The following is a 19049-nucleotide window of genomic DNA, read 5'->3' as shown; positions in this document are numbered from 1 at the left end:
ACTTTACAATGAGGTATTACTCCAGTAAATCAGATAATGCTAGCCAGAAATACCAGATTAAATATAGAGACCAGATTTGACCTCTGACCCAGCTCTGAAAGCTGCCTAAAATTGACCACATTAAATGTCTGGTTAATAACAGGAGGTTTGTGATAGGATAAAAGCCAACACTTGTTGGAAAGAATAGAATCTAAGCTTTACAATGAGGTATTACTCCAGTAAATCAGATAATGCTATAATGGAATAGCTTAAATATAAAGACCAGATTTGACCTCTGACCCAGCTCTGAAAGCTGCCTAAAATTGACCACAATAAATGTTTGGTTAATAACAAGAGGTTTGTGATAGGATGGAAAGCCAACAATTGTTGGATAAGAGGAGAATCTAATATTTACAATTGGGTATTACTCCAGTAAATCAGATAATGCTATCTTGAAATATCAGCTTGAATAGAAAGCTGCCTAAAATTGACCAAATTAAATGTCTGGTTAATAACAGGACGTTTGTGATAAGATGGAAAGCCAACACTTTTTGGAAAGAAGAGAATATAAGCTTTACAATGAGGTATTACTGCAGTAAATGAGATAATGCTATCATGAAATAGCTTAAATATAGAGACCAGATTTGACCTCTGACTCAGCTCTGAAAGCTGCCTAAAATTGAACACATTAAATGTCTGGTTAATAAAGGGAGGTATGTGATAGGATGGAAAGCCAACACTTGTTGGAAAGAAGAGGATCTAAGCTTTACAATGAGGTATTACTCCAGTAAATCAGATAATGCTAGCCAGAAATACCAGCTTAAATATAGAGACCCGATTTGACCTCTGACCCAGCTCAGAAAGCTGCCTTAAATTGGTCACATTAAATGTATGGTTAATAACAAGAGGCTTGTTATACGATGGAAAGCCAACACTTGTTTGAAAGAAAAGAATCTAAACTTTACAATGAGGTATTACTCCAGTAAATCAGATAATGGTATCCTGTAAATATCAGCTTAAATATAGAGACCAGATTTGACCTCTGACCCAGCTCTGAATGCTGCCTAAAATTGACCACATTAAATGTCTGGTTAATAACAGGAGGTTTGTGATAGGATGGAAAGCCAACACTTGTTGGAAAGAGGAGAATATAAGCTTTACAGTGAGGTATTACTCCAGTAAATCAGATAATGCTATCATTAAATAGCTTAAATATAGAAACCAGATATGCCATCCTACCCAGCTCTGAATGCTGCCTAAAATTGACCACATTAAATGTCTGGTTAATAACAGGAGGTTTGTGATAGGATGGAAAGCCAACACTTGTTGGAAAGAGGAGAATATAAGCTTTACAGTGAGGTATTACTCCAGTAAATCAGATAATGCTATCATTAAATAGCTTAAATATAGAAACCAGATATGCCATCCTACCCAGCTCTGAATGCTGCCTAAAATTGACCACATTAAATGTCTGGTTAATAACAGGAGGTTTGTGATAGGATGGAAAGCCAACACTTGTTGGAAAGAGGAGAATCTAAGCTTCACAATGAGGTATTACTCCAATAAATCAGATAATGCTATCCTGAAATAGCAGCTTAAATATAGAGACCAGATTTGACCTCTGATCCAGCTCTGAAAACTGCCTAAAATTGACCAAATTAAATGTGTGGTTAATAACATGGGGTTTGTGATAAGATGGAAAAACAACACTTGTTGGAAAGAATAGAATATAAGCTTCACAATGAGGTATTACTCCAATAAATCAGATAATGCTATCCTGAAATAGCAGCTTAAATATAGAGACCAGATATGACCTCTGACCCAGCACTGAAAGCTGCCTAAAATTGACCACAATAAATGTCTGGTTAATAACAAGAGGTTTGTGATAGGATGGAAAGCCGATGATTGTTGGAAAGAGGAGAATCTAAGCTTTACAATGAGGTATGAGACAGATAAAGTTTAAGCCCTTCCACTTCATTGTTCTCTGTACAGAGATTTCTTACATTTACAAAGTTCAGCAATACTGTACAAATAAAAAGAGCAAAGTCTAACAATGTCCTTGTAGACTTGAATACAGGCCTTGAAAATGCAGGCCAGGTGGATGGCTGCAGAAAGTCTAAGAGAGCCAAGCGAGGCCCAGGCCCTCTCCCCGAAAAGACTTTTTGCCCGCACATTAATTAAACAGGAGTTCCTCATTGACCTCAATGTTCCTGGTTGCGAGGAAAAGAATAACTTCTTTTTCCTCCCCATCTGTGTCCACAGCATAGAACCTGGGCCTTAGGTTGGCTCCTGCTTTTGCGTGGTTGATAAACCTGCCAACAGTCTGCTTTTCGGGGTGGCACTCACAAAAAGATGAATGTGCATCAATGCACATGGGCTGCCCTTTTTGATTTGTATAAAAGAACATATGTCCAGTCTCCTCCTCACTGGTGTTCTTGTGTATGTGATGGCCCTCTTTGGCTGTGATCACCCTCCCATGGTAATCACAGACCACCTCACCAGTCTGAAATCTGCGGGTGGCAACGACACCCTTGCCTTTCCCTTTGACATCGGTGACCAGTAGTCCTCTCCACCTCTGAGAGATGGTCATTTTCTGGATGTGTCTAGAATCCATGACCATGTCCACAGATCCTGAGGGCTTCCACTCCTTTATGATATTGGCAGAGATGGGGAGGTTTTTCTTCCATCCCCGCTTAGCAATCCAGGTGCTGACCCGGTTTTCTGTTGGGAGACGTCGGCAGAAGTATGCTGTCGAGAAAAAATTAAAAGGTTTTGTTAGTTAAGAAAAATATAGTTGACAACTTTGAATCATGTACATAGCATTGATATTTGAAAAATGTTTTATTAAACATTGAGAAAATACTTACAGAGAACATGCTGCACGCGAGATGCAACGACAAAAGGACACAGAAGATAAGAAATCACTGGCAACAAGATCCCATTGCTCAGGCAGCAAACCCTCAAGACATTCTAGTAGGTCTTCTGCCAGTGCTGCAGCACTTAAAGCACGAGCTCGAGCAGAAGCTGCGCAAGCTGAAGTATCCTTTGCGACCAAAGAAGCCAGTGTCTTGAAAGAAAAGGCACGCCTTGCAGCAGATTCAGCTTGTAAAGAAGCAGAGCTAGAGGCTGTGTTGCATGTTTTAAAGTTGGAGAGAAAAGCAGCAGCTGCTTCAGCTGAAGCCGCTGTTTTGGAGGCTGGAATAGAGGGAAATGAAAAACTATCTTGTAAAGAGAAGATTCCAGTACCCTGCGATAGTCCGGTACAACGTACTATTGAGTATGTACAAGGCCTTGCTCACACACAGAGTAGTCAAGCCACACTGTATACAGGATTGTTGGATGAATTTCAAGAAACGAGAGAGACAAAAATTGATGTTGCTGCTGGCGGTGGGCAATTTTATACTGACTTAATACCCTCAAAACCCACTTTTCAACTTCAGAGAAACAGCCAGCCCACCCAGGGAAAAAACCCTCTCTCCTCCAACTTCAACTTGGTGCCTAAGCAACCAGGTCCTGCACCAATAAACCACAGGGGACCACAGAGCACACCAGGTTTGAATGCTTCCTTGAATGAGACGCCAGGCATGTCAGATACACTAAAGTATCTAGCCAAGCGAGAAATTGTGAAATCAGGTCTCCAAAGATTTGATGATAGCCCTCAAAACTACTGGGGATGGAAATCGTCCTTTACTGGCATCACCCAAGGTTTGGGCCTGTCAGCAAGAGAAGAGCTGGATCTTCTTGTTAAGTGGCTGGGACCTAAATCATCTGAGCAAGCAAAAAGAATAAGTGCTGTACATGTTCAAAACCCGACAATGGGCCTCGTTATGGTGTGGAAACGTATTAACGAGACTTATGGGGCACCTGAGGCAACAGAAGATGCCTTATTTCAGAGAATTGATAAGTTTCCAAAAATCTCCAATAAAGATCACCTGAAGCTTCAGGAACTTGCTGACCTTCTCATGGAGCTGGAAATAGCAAAAGAAGAGGGCTTTTTACCTGGACTTGGATATCTTGACACTGCACGTGGTATCAATCCTATTGTGGAAAAACTGCCATATGGACTGCAGGATAAATGGATCGCACTTGGATCACAGTACAAAGAAGATCACAGTGTCACCTTCCCACCTTTCTGGTATTTTTCCAAGTTTGTCCGTAACCAAGCTAGGACAAGAAACGACCCAAGTTTTGCATCTTTGCTGTCCAGCTCCAGCTCTTTCAAGGAGAGACTTGAGAAACAAAGCAGCAGAGCTCAGGTCTCTGTCAGAAAAACAGGAGTAGAGAGTAATGCAGCTATTAGCCCAGATGATACATTAGAGAAAAGGTTTGATGACAAGGAGACACATTGTCCAATACATAAGAAGCCACACCTTCTCAGCAAGTGTCGTAGCTTTAGAAATAAGCCTTTAAAAGAACGTTTATCTTACTTGAGGGAGAATAACTACTGCTTCAGATGCTGTGCCTCCACAAAGCACATGGCAAAGAACTGCAAGCTCAAACCAAAGTGTGCAGAGTGTGACAGCGACAGGCACATCACAGCGTTGCACCCAGATGTTTCACCTGACTACGCAGAGACCTCAACAGTGGTGATGCAGCATGGCGGGGAGCAGGATGAAGAGGACTCACCTGCTGTGACCTCAAAATGCACGGAGGTGTGCAAGGAGATAACCACACCAAGATCCTGTTCTAAGATATGTCTTGCCAAGATATATCTGGCAGAACAACCAGAGAGAGCTGTCAGAATGTATGTGGTCTTAGATGACCAGAGTAATCGGTCATTAGCCAAGTCAGATTTCTTTCATGTCTTTGGCTTAGAGGGAGACACGGTGACCTATACTCTCAAGACATGTGCTGGAATAGTGAAAACAACAGGAAGGACGGCACATAACTTTGTTGTGGAATCCCTTGATGGCCATACCAAAGTACCTCTTCCTGCTCTGCTAGAGTGTGATGCTATTCCTGATGACAGATCGGAGATTCCCTCTCCAGAAGTGGCTGAAAATCATCCACACCTGAGCTCAATGGCAGACAAAATTCCACCTTTAGACTCTGTTGCACAGATCCTTCTGCTTTTGGGAAGAGATGTTCTGAGACTCCACAAAGTTAGAGAACAGCGAAATGGACCACATAATGCTCCATATGCGCAGCGCCTGGATCTGGGGTGGGTTGTCATAGGAGAAGTGTGTCTGGGACAAGCCCGTAAGCCAGATAGTGTGTCTGTTTTCAAGACAAACACACTGTTTAATGGAAGGCCTTCTACTCTCAATCCCTGCTTAAACAGTTTTCATGTCAAGGAGACTTTGGTTGATGCTACAAAACAGTCCAACTGTTATCTTCAAAAGGGAACCAAGGCTACAGACAACCTCGGCTCAGCAGTCTTCATCAGGACGCAAGATGATGACCAACGTGCTCTCTCCACGGATGACAAAATGTTTCTTGAGGTCATGGAGAGAGAAGTTTTTAGGGATGATCGTAACATCTGGGTTGCTCCATTGCCCTTTCGAGTCCCTCGTCAGCAGCTACCGAACAACAGAGAGCAGGCCTTTAGAAGACTTCTGGCTCTACGTCGCACTCTAGATAGAAAGAAAGACATGAAAGACCACTTTGTGAGTTTTATGGCAAAGATCTTTGAAAACAAGCTGGCAGAACCAGCTCCGCCTTTGCAGAGTGATATGGAATGTTGGTATTTACCAATATTTGGAGTATACCACCCCCGTAAGAAAGGAGAAATCCGAGTCGTGTTCGACTCAAGTGCTAAGCATGAAGGTGTGTCGTTAAATGATGTCTTGTTGAGCGGCCCAGACCTCAACAACACACTTCTGGGGGTGCTCATGCGCTTTCGTAAAGAGCCTGTAGCTGTAACCGCAGATATACAGCAGATGTTCTACTGCTTCACAGTGAGGGAGGAGCATCGTGATTACCTCAGATTTCTCTGGTACAGGGATAATGACTTGCAGAAGGACATTGTGGAATTCAGGATGAAGGTACATGTGTTCGGGAACAGTCCCTCCCCAGCAGTCGCGATATATGGATTGAGAAGAGCTGCTCAGGCTGGTGAAAAGAAGTACGGCTCTGAAGCAAAGCAGTTTGTTCTCAGAAATTTCTATGTCGATGATGGGTTGGCCTCTCTACCGACAGAAAAGAAAGCTGTAGACCTGTTGAAGAGGACGAGAGACATGTTGGCAGAGTCCAACATACGGCTGCATAAGATCGCCTCAAACAGCCATGCTGTCATGGAGTCATTCGCCGCACAAGATCTTGCTAAGGACCTGAAAGATTTAGATCTAGGGTCAGATCCCTTACCACCACAGAGAAGTCTCGGATTAAGCTGGGATCTGGATTCTGACCATTTCATCTTTCAGGTATCAAGAGAAGAGAAACCCTTTACCAAGAGGGGCGTACTGTCAACTGTGAACAGTCTTTTTGATCCTTTGGGATTTGTGGCCCCTATTACTGTGCAGGGAAAAGCACTGATGAGAGAACTGACCTCGGAGCAGTACGAATGGGATGAGCCCCTCCCACTCATAAAGCAAGAATGCTGGAAATATTGGAAAGACTCTCTGATGGACCTGGAGCGTATCAGCATTGCAAGGCCGTATGTTGCAACATCTCTGTCCCGTTCCCAGCAGAAGGAGATTTGCATATTCTGTGATGCTTCAACAGTGGCCATAGCAGCTGTGGCGTACCTACGAGTTGAAAACGTGGATGGACGATGTCACGTTGGCTTTGTAATGGCAAAAGCTAAACTCGCACCACGTCCTGCTCACACGATTCCAAGATTGGAATTGTGTGCGGCCGTTTTGGCTGTGGAGATGGCTGAGCTGATTTCACGTGAGCTGGATGTTGACCTATATGCTGTGAAGTTTTACACGGACAGCAAAATAGTTCTAGGTTACATCCATAACACCTCTCGTAGGTTTTATGTCTATGTTGCAAATCGCATTGACAGAATACGACGATCAACACACTCTGATCAGTGGCATCATGTCACTACGGACCAGAATCCAGCGGACCATGCCACCAGGCCAATTTCGGCAAGACTTTTAGGGCAGACTAACTGGTTCACTGGCCCGGAGTTCCTCAAACGAGACAGAATAATGAAATCTGTGTCTGAAAAAGAAAAAACCTTTGAGCTGGTAGATGCTGATACTGATGCAGAAATACGGCCTCAAGTTGTTGCTTTTGTAACAGGAACCAAAGAAGAAAAGCTCAGTTCTCATCGATTTGAACGTTTTTCAAGTTGGAGATTGATGATCCGGGGCATTGCAAGACTCATCACATTTGCCAGGACCTATTCTAAAACTCCAAACCAAGGAAAAGGGAGTGTACAGTCACAAGCCAAAATCACAGTAATTAAATGTGTACAGGGAGAAGTCTTCAGTGATGAGCTCCACAGGCTGAAAAAGGGCCTTGAAATCTCCAAACAAAGTCCTCTTTGGAAGCTAAACCCTGTAATTGATCAGGACGGACTGCTCAGGATTGGAGGACGATTGAGAACAGCAGAGCTTTCAAATGATGAAAAGCATCCCTATATCCTTCCCAAGCGGCATCATGTATCTACTCTTTTAGTACGTCATTATCATGAAGTGGTTGTACATCAAGGCCGTCACCTCACAGAAGGAGCCCTTCGGTCAGCCGGGTTATGGAGCAAGGAGACTAGTTTCAACTGTGATTCATGAGTGCGTCACCTGCCGTGGGAACTTAGAAAACCAGAAAATGGCAGATTTGCCAGCGGATAGACTCTCCACCGAGCCAGCTTTCACCCGTGTTGGAGTGGATATTTTTGGACCCTGGAACATTACCTCACGGCGTACTAGAGGAGGAATTGCCGAAAACAAGCGCTGGGCTGCTCTTTTTACCTGTCTTTCAACAAGAGCAGTTCACATAGAGGTAATAGAGTCTATGACAACCTCAAGCTTTATTAATGCGTTGAGGAGATTCTTTGCTGTTCGAGGTCCCTCTAGACAACTCAGGTCTGACCGTGGGACAAACTTTATAGGAGCATGCAAGGAATTGAAGATAAAAACTGATGATGCTGAATTACAGAACTACCTCTCAAATGAAGGATGTTCTTGGACCTTTAACCCACCCTATTCCTCTCACATGGGTGGGCCCTGGGAGAGAATGATAGGCATTGCACGCCGCATCTTAGATGCAATGTTGCTACAATCTGGTCTTACACGTCTCACCCATGAAGTTCTTACCACACTCATGGCGGAAGTGATGGCAATTATGAATGCTAGGCTGGTGCCTTTGTCGTCAGATCCAGAGACACCCACCATCCTGACACCAGCAATGCTTCTGACACAGAAGGTGGATGTAGTATCAGCTCCTGAAGGAGACTTTGATCCACAAGATCTTTATGCAAAGCAGTGGAGACATGTTCAAAGTCTTGCTGAGACATTTTGGAAACGCTGGAGGCAAGAATATCTGACCACATTACAGCCTCGCAGAAAGTGGACTGTGGAGAGACGCAATGTTCAAGTCGGAGACGTTGTTTTGTTAAAAGACAATCAAATCAAACGTAATGAGTGGGTCTTATTGTGAAGAGTATTCCCAGCAAAGACAACGTGGTCAGGAAGGTGGAGGTTAAGGTGATAAAAAATGGCACTGCTAAGGTCTACTTGCGACCAATTACAGACATTATTGTTCTACTTCCTTGCAGAACTTAAACTATGTACACTGTAAGAGTTCATGTTAATCAAAAATGTGGTATAACATTTAGTATACCAGGTGAGGAGTGTGCTGGTCTCATGTAGGGTGATTTGGTGCCCTCTGGTGGACATGCTGAAATAGCAGATATGTTAGTTGAATAGTGGATCAAGCATGCAGTTCATCACTTCTCTGTCCTTGGTGGATATGGATCACATATGTCTGTGAGTGTTGCAGTATTTGTTGTGTTATAAGTGTTGAATTGTTTAAAGTCAAATTCATGCTGTTTTTGGTTGTTTTATGGAGAAATGTTGGATGGTTTAATTAAGCTAGTAAAGACTTATTTGGCTAAATGGCTAAATGGCTAACACCACATAAGCTAGGCTACAGTGTTTTAGGCTATTGTGTGTATTTGCTTCGTTTAATTAGATTTACTTGGAATATTGTATAGAATAATTGTACACAAGGCTACATTCAATGTTTTAAATGTAATATTTCTGCTTTGTGTTCTGTTTCAGTTTTACAGTTTGTTCTATGAGACTAAAGGACTTTCAGTAAAGTACACAAATCCATCGCATCCCTTGGTCTTCATTGGACTCTGTTATCTATCTGTCTAGTCTGATACTGGAACGTTAGCTGAGGACAGAATAAAGAGGATGACAACAGGCTCTGCAAAACAAGATGGGGAAAATGATCTCCAAAATACATCAGTACCTGTCCTTTCTCTGCCATATATATCAAGGGGGAGTCAAAAGAAGGAAGTCCATGAGCTTCTGGCTTCTGGCAGGGTCCTCATTATATATACATATTATACATAGTAATTATGTTTTATATCATTAATAATAGTAATTATATATTATATTGAGACTCCTCAATGTTCTTTGTATGTGCCTTTATGGTTGGGTTAGGGTTAACCCCCCCTTACCCACCCTGAGATGGGTGGGTTACCCAGACCCCCCCCCCAGACCCTAACCCACCCTTGTGTCCTAAATGTTGTTGTTCCTCACAAGGCTTTTTAAATAATTCATATTCATGTGTCAAACATGAAATCCATCATATTCTTCATGAATGCTACTCAAATAGACAGAAAAACCTATCCTGAAGTGTTCTGTACAGACAGGACAACGAGTGAGAAAAACTCAGTTCTCAGAGACAGAGAAAGCTTCTAACTTGAACAGTATTGCATTCTCAGGTGTAACTGATAACTTTATGACATGTAAACATGAAATCCATCATATTCTTCATGAATGGTACTCAAATAGACAGGAAAACTTGTCCAGCGTACTCACCCCTTGAGGAAGAAGAATCAGGCACTGGCTGGTACTCCTCATCATTAGTGGTGATGTTTTCATCCTCTGAGGAGGGTGTCCCATCATCTTCAGGAGAGGATGTGTCCTCATCTTGATTAGAAGATGTCTCTTCTTCAAATGCAGGGGATTTCTCCCTATCTTCAATCTTTGAACGCATCACATAGTCGAGTGCTTGAAGCAGTGAATATGACCTTCTTGCCACCTTGCCAGAGAAAAAATGATCTGGAAGCTGTTAGGCTTACTTACAGCCTTAGTATTAATTGCACCTGCATAAACTCCAGGACAGATTTACAAACAATGCCAGAGTTGCTTTTTGTTTACCCTGCAGCTGCATCTTTGAACTCTGCAAGATGCCCTGTGATTTTTTTTATTGTTGCCTGAGTCAAACCATTATCTGCTATCCTAAAGATCACACCTATGTCAAATAGGACGACTTATCCTGAAGTGTTCTGTACAGGCAGGACAACGAGTGAAAAAACTCAGTTCTCAGACACAGAGACAGCTTCTAAGGAGGAAAAGAACTGATCCAGGCGCTGGAAACGTTAAAACAGCGCTATTGAACAGTATTGCATTCTCAGGTGTAACTGATAACCTTATGACATGTAAACATGAAATCCATCATATTCTTCATGAATGCTCCTCAAATAGACAGGAAAACTTATACTGAAGTGTTGTGTACAGACAGTACAACGATTGAGAAAAACTCAGTTCTCAGACACAGAGAAAGCTTCTAAGGAGGAAAAGAGCCGATCCTGACATTTAAACAGCGGTATTGAACAGTATTGCATTCTCAGGTGTAACTGATAACTTTATGACATGTAAACATGAAATCCATCATATTCTTCATGAATGCTACTCAAATAGACAGGAAAACTTATCCTGAAGTGTTCTGTATAGACAGGACAACCAGTGAGAAAAACTCAGTTCTCAGACACAGAGAAAGCTTCTAACGAGGAATTAGAGCCGATCCTGACGCTTAACAGCGCTCTTGAACAGTATTGCATTCTCAGGTGTAACTGATAACTTTATGACATGTAAACATGAAATCCATCATATTCTTCATGAATGCTACTCAAATAGACAGGAAAACTTATCCTGAAGTGTTCTGTGTAGAAATCCCAACAAATGTGAATGCTGAGATTTTGGAGACACACAGACAGCTTTAACGAGGAAAAGAGCCGATTTAGGCGCTGGAAACGTTAAACAGCGCTTTTGAATATCCATCATATTCTTCATGAATGAAGATTTGACCTCTGACCCAGCTCTGAAAGCTGCCTAAAATTGACCACATTAAATGTCTGGTTAATAACAGGAGGTGTGAAACAGGATGGAAAGCCAACACTTGTTGGAAAGAAGAGAATGTAAACTTTAAACTAGTGAACAACATGTTTCATTTGAAGCAGGTTCAGTAGAAATACAGGAGGATATGTAAAAACATAAATACAGTTTTCCTGCTGGCCTTTTCAAGACAGCTGAATGTAACCAGAATTCAACAATGTGCTGCTAGTCACCAGAGGGTTTAACATTACGAGTGTTGATCTCTTTGTATTGCTCTGAATATGAACTTTACAATGAGGTATTACTCCAGTAAATCAGATAATGCTAGCTAGAAATACCAGCTTAAATATAGAGACCAGATTTGACCTCTGACCCAGCTCTGAAAGCTGCCTAAAATTGACCACATTAAATGTCTGGTTAATAACAGGAGGTGTGTGATAGGATGGAAAGCCAACACTTGTTGGAAAGAGGAGAATTTAAGCTTTACAATGAGGTATTACTCCAGTAAATCAGATAATGCTATCATGAAATAGCTTAAATATAGAGACCAGATTTGACCTCTGACCCAGCTCTGAAAGCTGCCTAAATTTGACCACATTAAATGTCTGGTTAATAACAGGAGGTTTGTGTTAGGATGAAAGCCAACACTTGTTGGAAAGAATAGAATCTAAGCTTTACAATGAGGTATTACTCCAGTAAATCAGATAATGCTATCATGGAATAGCTTAAATATAAAGACTAGATTTGACCTCTGATCCATCACTGAAAGCTGCCTAAAATTGACAACATTAAATGTCTGGTTAATAACAGGAGGTGTGTGATAGGATGGAAAGCCAACACTTGTTGGAAAGAACAGAATGTAAACTTTAAACTAGTGAACAGCATGCTTCATTGGAAGCAGGTTCAGTAGAAATACAGGAGGATATGTAAAAACATAAATACAGGTTTCCTGCTGGCCTTTCCAAGACAGCTGAATGTAACCAGAATTCAACAACGTGCTTCTAGTCACCAGAGGGTTTAACATTACGAGTGTTGATCTCTTTGTATTGCTCTGAATATGAACTTTACAATGAGGTATTACTCCAGTAAATCAGATAATGCTAGCCAGAAATACCAGATTAAATATAGAGACCAGATTTGACCTCTGACCCAGCTCTGAAAGCTGCCTAAAATTGACCACATTAAATGTCTGGTTAATAACAGGAGGTTTGTGATAGGATAAAAGCCAACACTTGTTGGAAAGAATAGAATCTAAGCTTTACAATGAGGTATTACTCCAGTAAATCAGATAATGCTATAATGGAATAGCTTAAATATAAAGACCAGATTTGACCTCTGACCCAGCTCTGAAAGCTGCCTAAAATTGACCACAATAAATGTTTGGTTAATAACAAGAGGTTTGTGATAGGATGGAAAGCCAACAATTGTTGGATAAGAGGAGAATCTAATATTTACAATTGGGTATTACTCCAGTAAATCAGATAATGCTATCTTGAAATATCAGCTTGAATAGAAAGCTGCCTAAAATTGACCAAATTAAATGTCTGGTTAATAACAGGACGTTTGTGATAAGATGGAAAGCCAACACTTTTTGGAAAGAAGAGAATATAAGCTTTACAATGAGGTATTACTGCAGTAAATGAGATAATGCTATCATGAAATAGCTTAAATATAGAGACCAGATTTGACCTCTGACTCAGCTCTGAAAGCTGCCTAAAATTGAACACATTAAATGTCTGGTTAATAAAGGGAGGTATGTGATAGGATGGAAAGCCAACACTTGTTGGAAAGAAGAGGATCTAAGCTTTACAATGAGGTATTACTCCAGTAAATCAGATAATGCTAGCCAGAAATACCAGCTTAAATATAGAGACCCGATTTGACCTCTGACCCAGCTCAGAAAGCTGCCTTAAATTGGTCACATTAAATGTATGGTTAATAACAAGAGGCTTGTTATACGATGGAAAGCCAACACTTGTTTGAAAGAAAAGAATCTAAACTTTACAATGAGGTATTACTCCAGTAAATCAGATAATGGTATCCTGTAAATATCAGCTTAAATATAGAGACCAGATTTGACCTCTGACCCAGCTCTGAATGCTGCCTAAAATTGACCACATTAAATGTCTGGTTAATAACAGGAGGTTTGTGATAGGATGGAAAGCCAACACTTGTTGGAAAGAGGAGAATATAAGCTTTACAGTGAGGTATTACTCCAGTAAATCAGATAATGCTATCATTAAATAGCTTAAATATAGAAACCAGATATGCCATCCTACCCAGCTCTGAATGCTGCCTAAAATTGACCACATTAAATGTCTGGTTAATAACAGGAGGTTTGTGATAGGATGGAAAGCCAACACTTGTTGGAAAGAGGAGAATATAAGCTTTACAGTGAGGTATTACTCCAGTAAATCAGATAATGCTATCATTAAATAGCTTAAATATAGAAACCAGATATGCCATCCTACCCAGCTCTGAATGCTGCCTAAAATTGACCACATTAAATGTCTGGTTAATAACAGGAGGTTTGTGATAGGATGGAAAGCCAACACTTGTTGGAAAGAGGAGAATCTAAGCTTCACAATGAGGTATTACTCCAATAAATCAGATAATGCTATCCTGAAATAGCAGCTTAAATATAGAGACCAGATTTGACCTCTGATCCAGCTCTGAAAACTGCCTAAAATTGACCAAATTAAATGTGTGGTTAATAACATGGGGTTTGTGATAAGATGGAAAAACAACACTTGTTGGAAAGAATAGAATATAAGCTTCACAATGAGGTATTACTCCAATAAATCAGATAATGCTATCCTGAAATAGCAGCTTAAATATAGAGACCAGATATGACCTCTGACCCAGCACTGAAAGCTGCCTAAAATTGACCACAATAAATGTCTGGTTAATAACAAGAGGTTTGTGATAGGATGGAAAGCCGATGATTGTTGGAAAGAGGAGAATCTAAGCTTTACAATGAGGTATGAGACAGATAAAGTTTAAGCCCTTCCACTTCATTGTTCTCTGTACAGAGATTTCTTACATTTACAAAGTTCAGCAATACTGTACAAATAAAAAGAGCAAAGTCTAACAATGTCCTTGTAGACTTGAATACAGGCCTTGAAAATGCAGGCCAGGTGGATGGCTGCAGAAAGTCTAAGAGAGCCAAGCGAGGCCCAGGCCCTCTCCCCGAAAAGACTTTTTGCCCGCACATTAATTAAACAGGAGTTCCTCATTGACCTCAATGTTCCTGGTTGCGAGGAAAAGAATAACTTCTTTTTCCTCCCCATCTGTGTCCACAGCATAGAACCTGGGCCTTAGGTTGGCTCCTGCTTTTGCGTGGTTGATAAACCTGCCAACAGTCTGCTTTTCGGGGTGGCACTCACAAAAAGATGAATGTGCATCAATGCACATGGGCTGCCCTTTTTGATTTGTATAAAAGAACATATGTCCAGTCTCCTCCTCACTGGTGTTCTTGTGTATGTGATGGCCCTCTTTGGCTGTGATCACCCTCCCATGGTAATCACAGACCACCTCACCAGTCTGAAATCTGCGGGTGGCAACGACACCCTTGCCTTTCCCTTTGACATCGGTGACCAGTAGTCCTCTCCACCTCTGAGAGATGGTCATTTTCTGGATGTGTCTAGAATCCATGACCATGTCCACAGATCCTGAGGGCTTCCACTCCTTTATGATATTGGCAGAGATGGGGAGGTTTTTCTTCCATCCCCGCTTAGCAATCCAGGTGCTGACCCGGTTTTCTGTTGGGAGACGTCGGCAGAAGTATGCTGTCGAGAAAAAATTAAAAGGTTTTGTTAGTTAAGAAAAATATAGTTGACAACTTTGAATCATGTACATAGCATTGATATTTGAAAAATGTTTTATTAAACATTGAGAAAATACTTACAGAGAACATGCTGCACGCGCAGTTTCATCTGTGCCTTCAGCCAACGCTCGTACAACTGCCGCTGACAGTCGGGTGACACCTTTCTGCGCTCAGTCTTGTCTGGCACGTCCCCGTCCAGTGTCACCGGGTGCGTTTCCAGCAGTTTGTCAAATGCTGCTTGGACATCCATCTGCACATTTGTAGTACAGGCAGGCTTGTCGGCAGCATTGCGAGCAGCGCCACGGGTACCATGACTGCGACCCTCATCTGCAGACTCAACACTACATAAGAGAAGAAGGAGAAGGAGAAGAAAAGTATTAGATAAGTGTTCAGTGTGCCTACATATAAATGATGGTGGGTTTGATTATGTTTACAAATTGTTGATTGTATTAATTGTTGACAAATATAAGACATCTTTACCTTGAGTCACCAGCGAGCTTAGCCAGCAGCTGACTGGCCCTCACAATGGTCTCGGGCTGCTTCATGCGGTAATGTTTTTCCGCCGTCGCAGTGGAATGAGTGAGGTAGTCGGCCACCAGAGACTTCTCTGTGTCAGTCATCGTCCCGGTGGCCGTCTCGAAGACTCTGCGTGCCACTCGGCTGGTCACTGGCTTGAGTTTGTATCTAAAGTGAAAGTTTAAACAGATATTAATATGACATTAATTGACACATCACACCAGAGAGCTGAGACGGTTATTTATAGAAGTACATTTGGGAGGGGAAATGAATCATGATGGTTAGCTTACTTTGAGTGCAGCCGGTCAAGGTCATTGGAGGCATTATAGATCGGCCTCCCCGTGGTGGAGATGAAGAACCGTTCCTCCTCGTCATCTGAGTCATCCCGCTTGCGCTTCTTAGAGTTGAGGAGTTGTGGCCGCATTCGTGTGAAGTATATATCAAACCACTGTTGGCAGAGGAAACATAGAAATAAAGATTAATTTCTGCTTTTGAACAGGTTCTGACAGATTCTCAGAGGAAATCTGATGAACTTACACACTCCTCCTCCTGTGACAGGGCAAACGCGGCAACTTGCCGTGCTGCGGTCTTGTGCTCCTTCACACCAATAATGGCGTTGCCTGACCTGTCTGTCTGACGGACTATCCACTCTTGCACTCTTGTTGGCTGAAGGCACAGATGAAACTGCGCGTGCAGCATGTTCTCTGTAAGTATTTTCTCAATGTTTAATAAAAAATTTTTCAAATATCAATGCTATGTACATGATTCAAAGTTGTCAACTATATTTTTCTTAACTAACAAAACCTTTTAATTTTTTCTCGACAGCATACTTCTGCCGACGTCTCCCAACAGAAAACCGGGTCAGCACCTGGATTGCTAAGCGGGGATGGAAGAAAAACCTCCCCATCTCTGCCAATATCATAAAGGAGTGGAAGCCCTCAGGATCTGTGGACATGGTCATGGATTCTAGACACATCCAGAAAATGACCATCTCTCAGAGGTGGAGAGGACTACTGGTCACCGATGTCAAAGGGAAAGGCAAGGGTGTCGTTGCCACCCGCAGATTTCAGACTGGTGAGGTGGTCTGTGATTACCATGGGAGGGTGATCACAGCCAAAGAGGGCCATCACATACAGAAGAACACCAGTGAGGAGGAGACTGGACATATGTTGTTTTATACAAATCGAAAAGGGCAGCCCATGTGCATTGATGCACATTCATCTTTTTGTGAGTGCCACCCCGAAAAGCAGACTGTTGGCAGGTTTATCAACCACGCAAAAGCACAAGCCAACCTAAGGCCCAGGTTCTATGCTGTGGACACAGATGGGGAGGAAAAAGAAGTTATTCTTTTCCTCGCAACCAGGAACATTGAGGTCAATGAGGAACTCCTGTTTAATTAATGTGCGGGCAAAAAGTCTTTTCGGGGAGAGGGCCTGGGCCTCGCTTGGCTCTCTTAGACTTTCTGCAGCCATCCACCTGGCCTGCATTTTCAAGGCCTGTATTCAAGTCTACAAGGACATTGTTAGACTTTGCTCTTTTTATTTGTACAGTATTGCTGAACTTTGTAAATGTAAGAAATCTCTGTACAGAGAACAATGAAGTGGAAGTGCTTAAACTTTATCTGTCTCATACCTCATTGTAAAACTTAGATTCTCCTCTTTCCAACAATCGTCGGCTTTCCATCCTATCACAAACCTCTTGTTATTAACCAGAAATTTAATGTGGTCAATTTTAGGCAGCTTTCAGTGCTGGGTCAGAGGTCAAATCTGGTCTCTAAAGCTGCTATTTCATGATAGCATTATCTAATTTACTGGAGTAATACCTCAATGTAAAGCTTATATTCTTTTCTTTTAAACAAGTGTTGGCTTTCCATCTTATCACAAACCTCTTGTTATTAACCAGACATGTAATGTATTTCAGGATAGTATTATCTGATTTACTGGAGTAATACCTCATTGGTATAAACCAGAAATTTAATGTGGTCAATTTTAGGCAGCTTTCTATTCAAGCTGATATTTCAAGATAGCATTATCTGATTTAGTCAAGTAATACCTCATTGTAAAGTTTAGATTCTATTCTTTCCAACATGTGTTGGCTCTATATCCTATCACAAACCTCTTGTTATTAACCAGACATGTAATGTATTTCAGGATAGCATTATCTGATTTAGTCAGGTAATACCTCATTGTAAAGCAATATTCTATTCTTTCCAACAAGTCTTGGCTTTCCATCCTATCAAAAAGCTCCTGTTATTAACCAGACATGTAATGTATTTCAGGATAGCATTATCTAATTTACTGGAGTAATACCTCATTGTAAAGCTTAGATTCTCTTCTTTCCAAAAAGTGTTGGCTTTCCATCCTATCAAAAAGCTCCTGTTATTAACCAGACATGTAATGTATTTCAGGATAGCATTATCTGATTTACTCAAGTAATACCTCATTGTAAAGCTTATATTCTTTTCTTTTAAACAAGTGTTGGCTTTCCATCTCATCACAAACGTCCTGTTATTAACCAGACATGTAATGTATTTCAGGATAGAATTATCTGATTCACTGGATTAATACCTCATTGTAAAGCTTAGATTCTCTTCTTTCCAAAAAGTGTTGGCTTTCCATCCTATCAAAAAGCTCCTGTTATTAACCAGACATGTAATGTATTTCAGGATAGCATTATCTAATTTACTGGAGTAATACCCAATTGTAAATATTAGATTCTCCTCTTTCCAACAATCGTCGGCTTTCCATCCTATCAAAAAGCTCCTGTTATTAACCAGACATGTAATGTATTTCAGGATAGAATTATCTGATTCACTGGATTAATACCTCATTGTAAAGCAATATTCTATTCTTTCCAACAAGTGTTGGCTTTCCATCTCATCACAAACGTCCTGTTATTAACCAGACATGTAATGTATTTCAGGATAGCATTATCTGATTTAGTCAAGTAATACCTCATTGTAAAGCAATATTCTATTCTTTCCAACAAGTGTTGGCTCTATATCCTATCACAAAGCTCCTGTTATTAACCAGACATGTAATGTATTTCAGGATAGTATTATCTGATTTAGTGGAGTAATACCTCATTGGTATAAACCAGAAATTTAATGTGGTAAACTTTAGGCAGCTTTCTATTCAAGCTGATATTTCAAGATAGCATTATCTCATTTACTGCAGTAATACCTCATTGTAAAGCAATATTCTATTCTTTCCAACAAGTGCTGGCTTTCCATCCTATCAAAAAGCTCCTGTTATTAACCAGAAATTTAATGTGGTCAATTTTAGGCAGCTTTCAGTGCTGGATCAGAGGTCAAATCTGGTCTCTAAAGCTGCTATTTCATGATAGCATTATCTGATTTAGTCAGGTAATACCTCATTGGTATAAACCAGAAATTTAATGTGGTAAACTTTAGGCAGCTTTCTATTCAAGCTGATATTTCAAGATAGCATTATCTGATTTACTCAAGTAATACCTCATTGTAAAACTTA

At 41.1% G+C, this 19049-nt stretch overlaps 1 protein-coding gene across 1 annotated transcript; it reads right to left on the bottom strand.

Annotated features, from left to right (window-relative positions):
• Window positions 1–13936: 13936 nt before the first annotated feature.
• Window positions 13937–16272, bottom strand: LOC130163647 (uncharacterized). Its single transcript, XM_056367980.1, has 5 exons — window positions 16099–16272; window positions 15852–16009; window positions 15526–15729; window positions 15127–15386; window positions 13937–15007 (listed from the first exon to the last, which is right to left on the bottom strand). Exons 1-5 carry the CDS (start codon window positions 16258–16260, stop codon window positions 14433–14435), a joined length of 1359 nt encoding a protein of 452 aa, XP_056223955.1. The 5' UTR covers window positions 16261–16272; the 3' UTR covers window positions 13937–14432.
• Between the last annotated feature and the right edge of the window lie 2777 nt (window positions 16273–19049).

This window comes from Seriola aureovittata, chromosome 22 (assembly GCF_021018895.1).
Source record: "Seriola aureovittata isolate HTS-2021-v1 ecotype China chromosome 22, ASM2101889v1, whole genome shotgun sequence".
Taxonomy (NCBI): Eukaryota; Metazoa; Chordata; class Actinopteri; order Carangiformes; family Carangidae; genus Seriola; species Seriola aureovittata.
The sequence above is the reverse complement of the archived record's forward strand: the minus strand, read 5'-3'. Positions and strand labels throughout refer to the sequence as shown.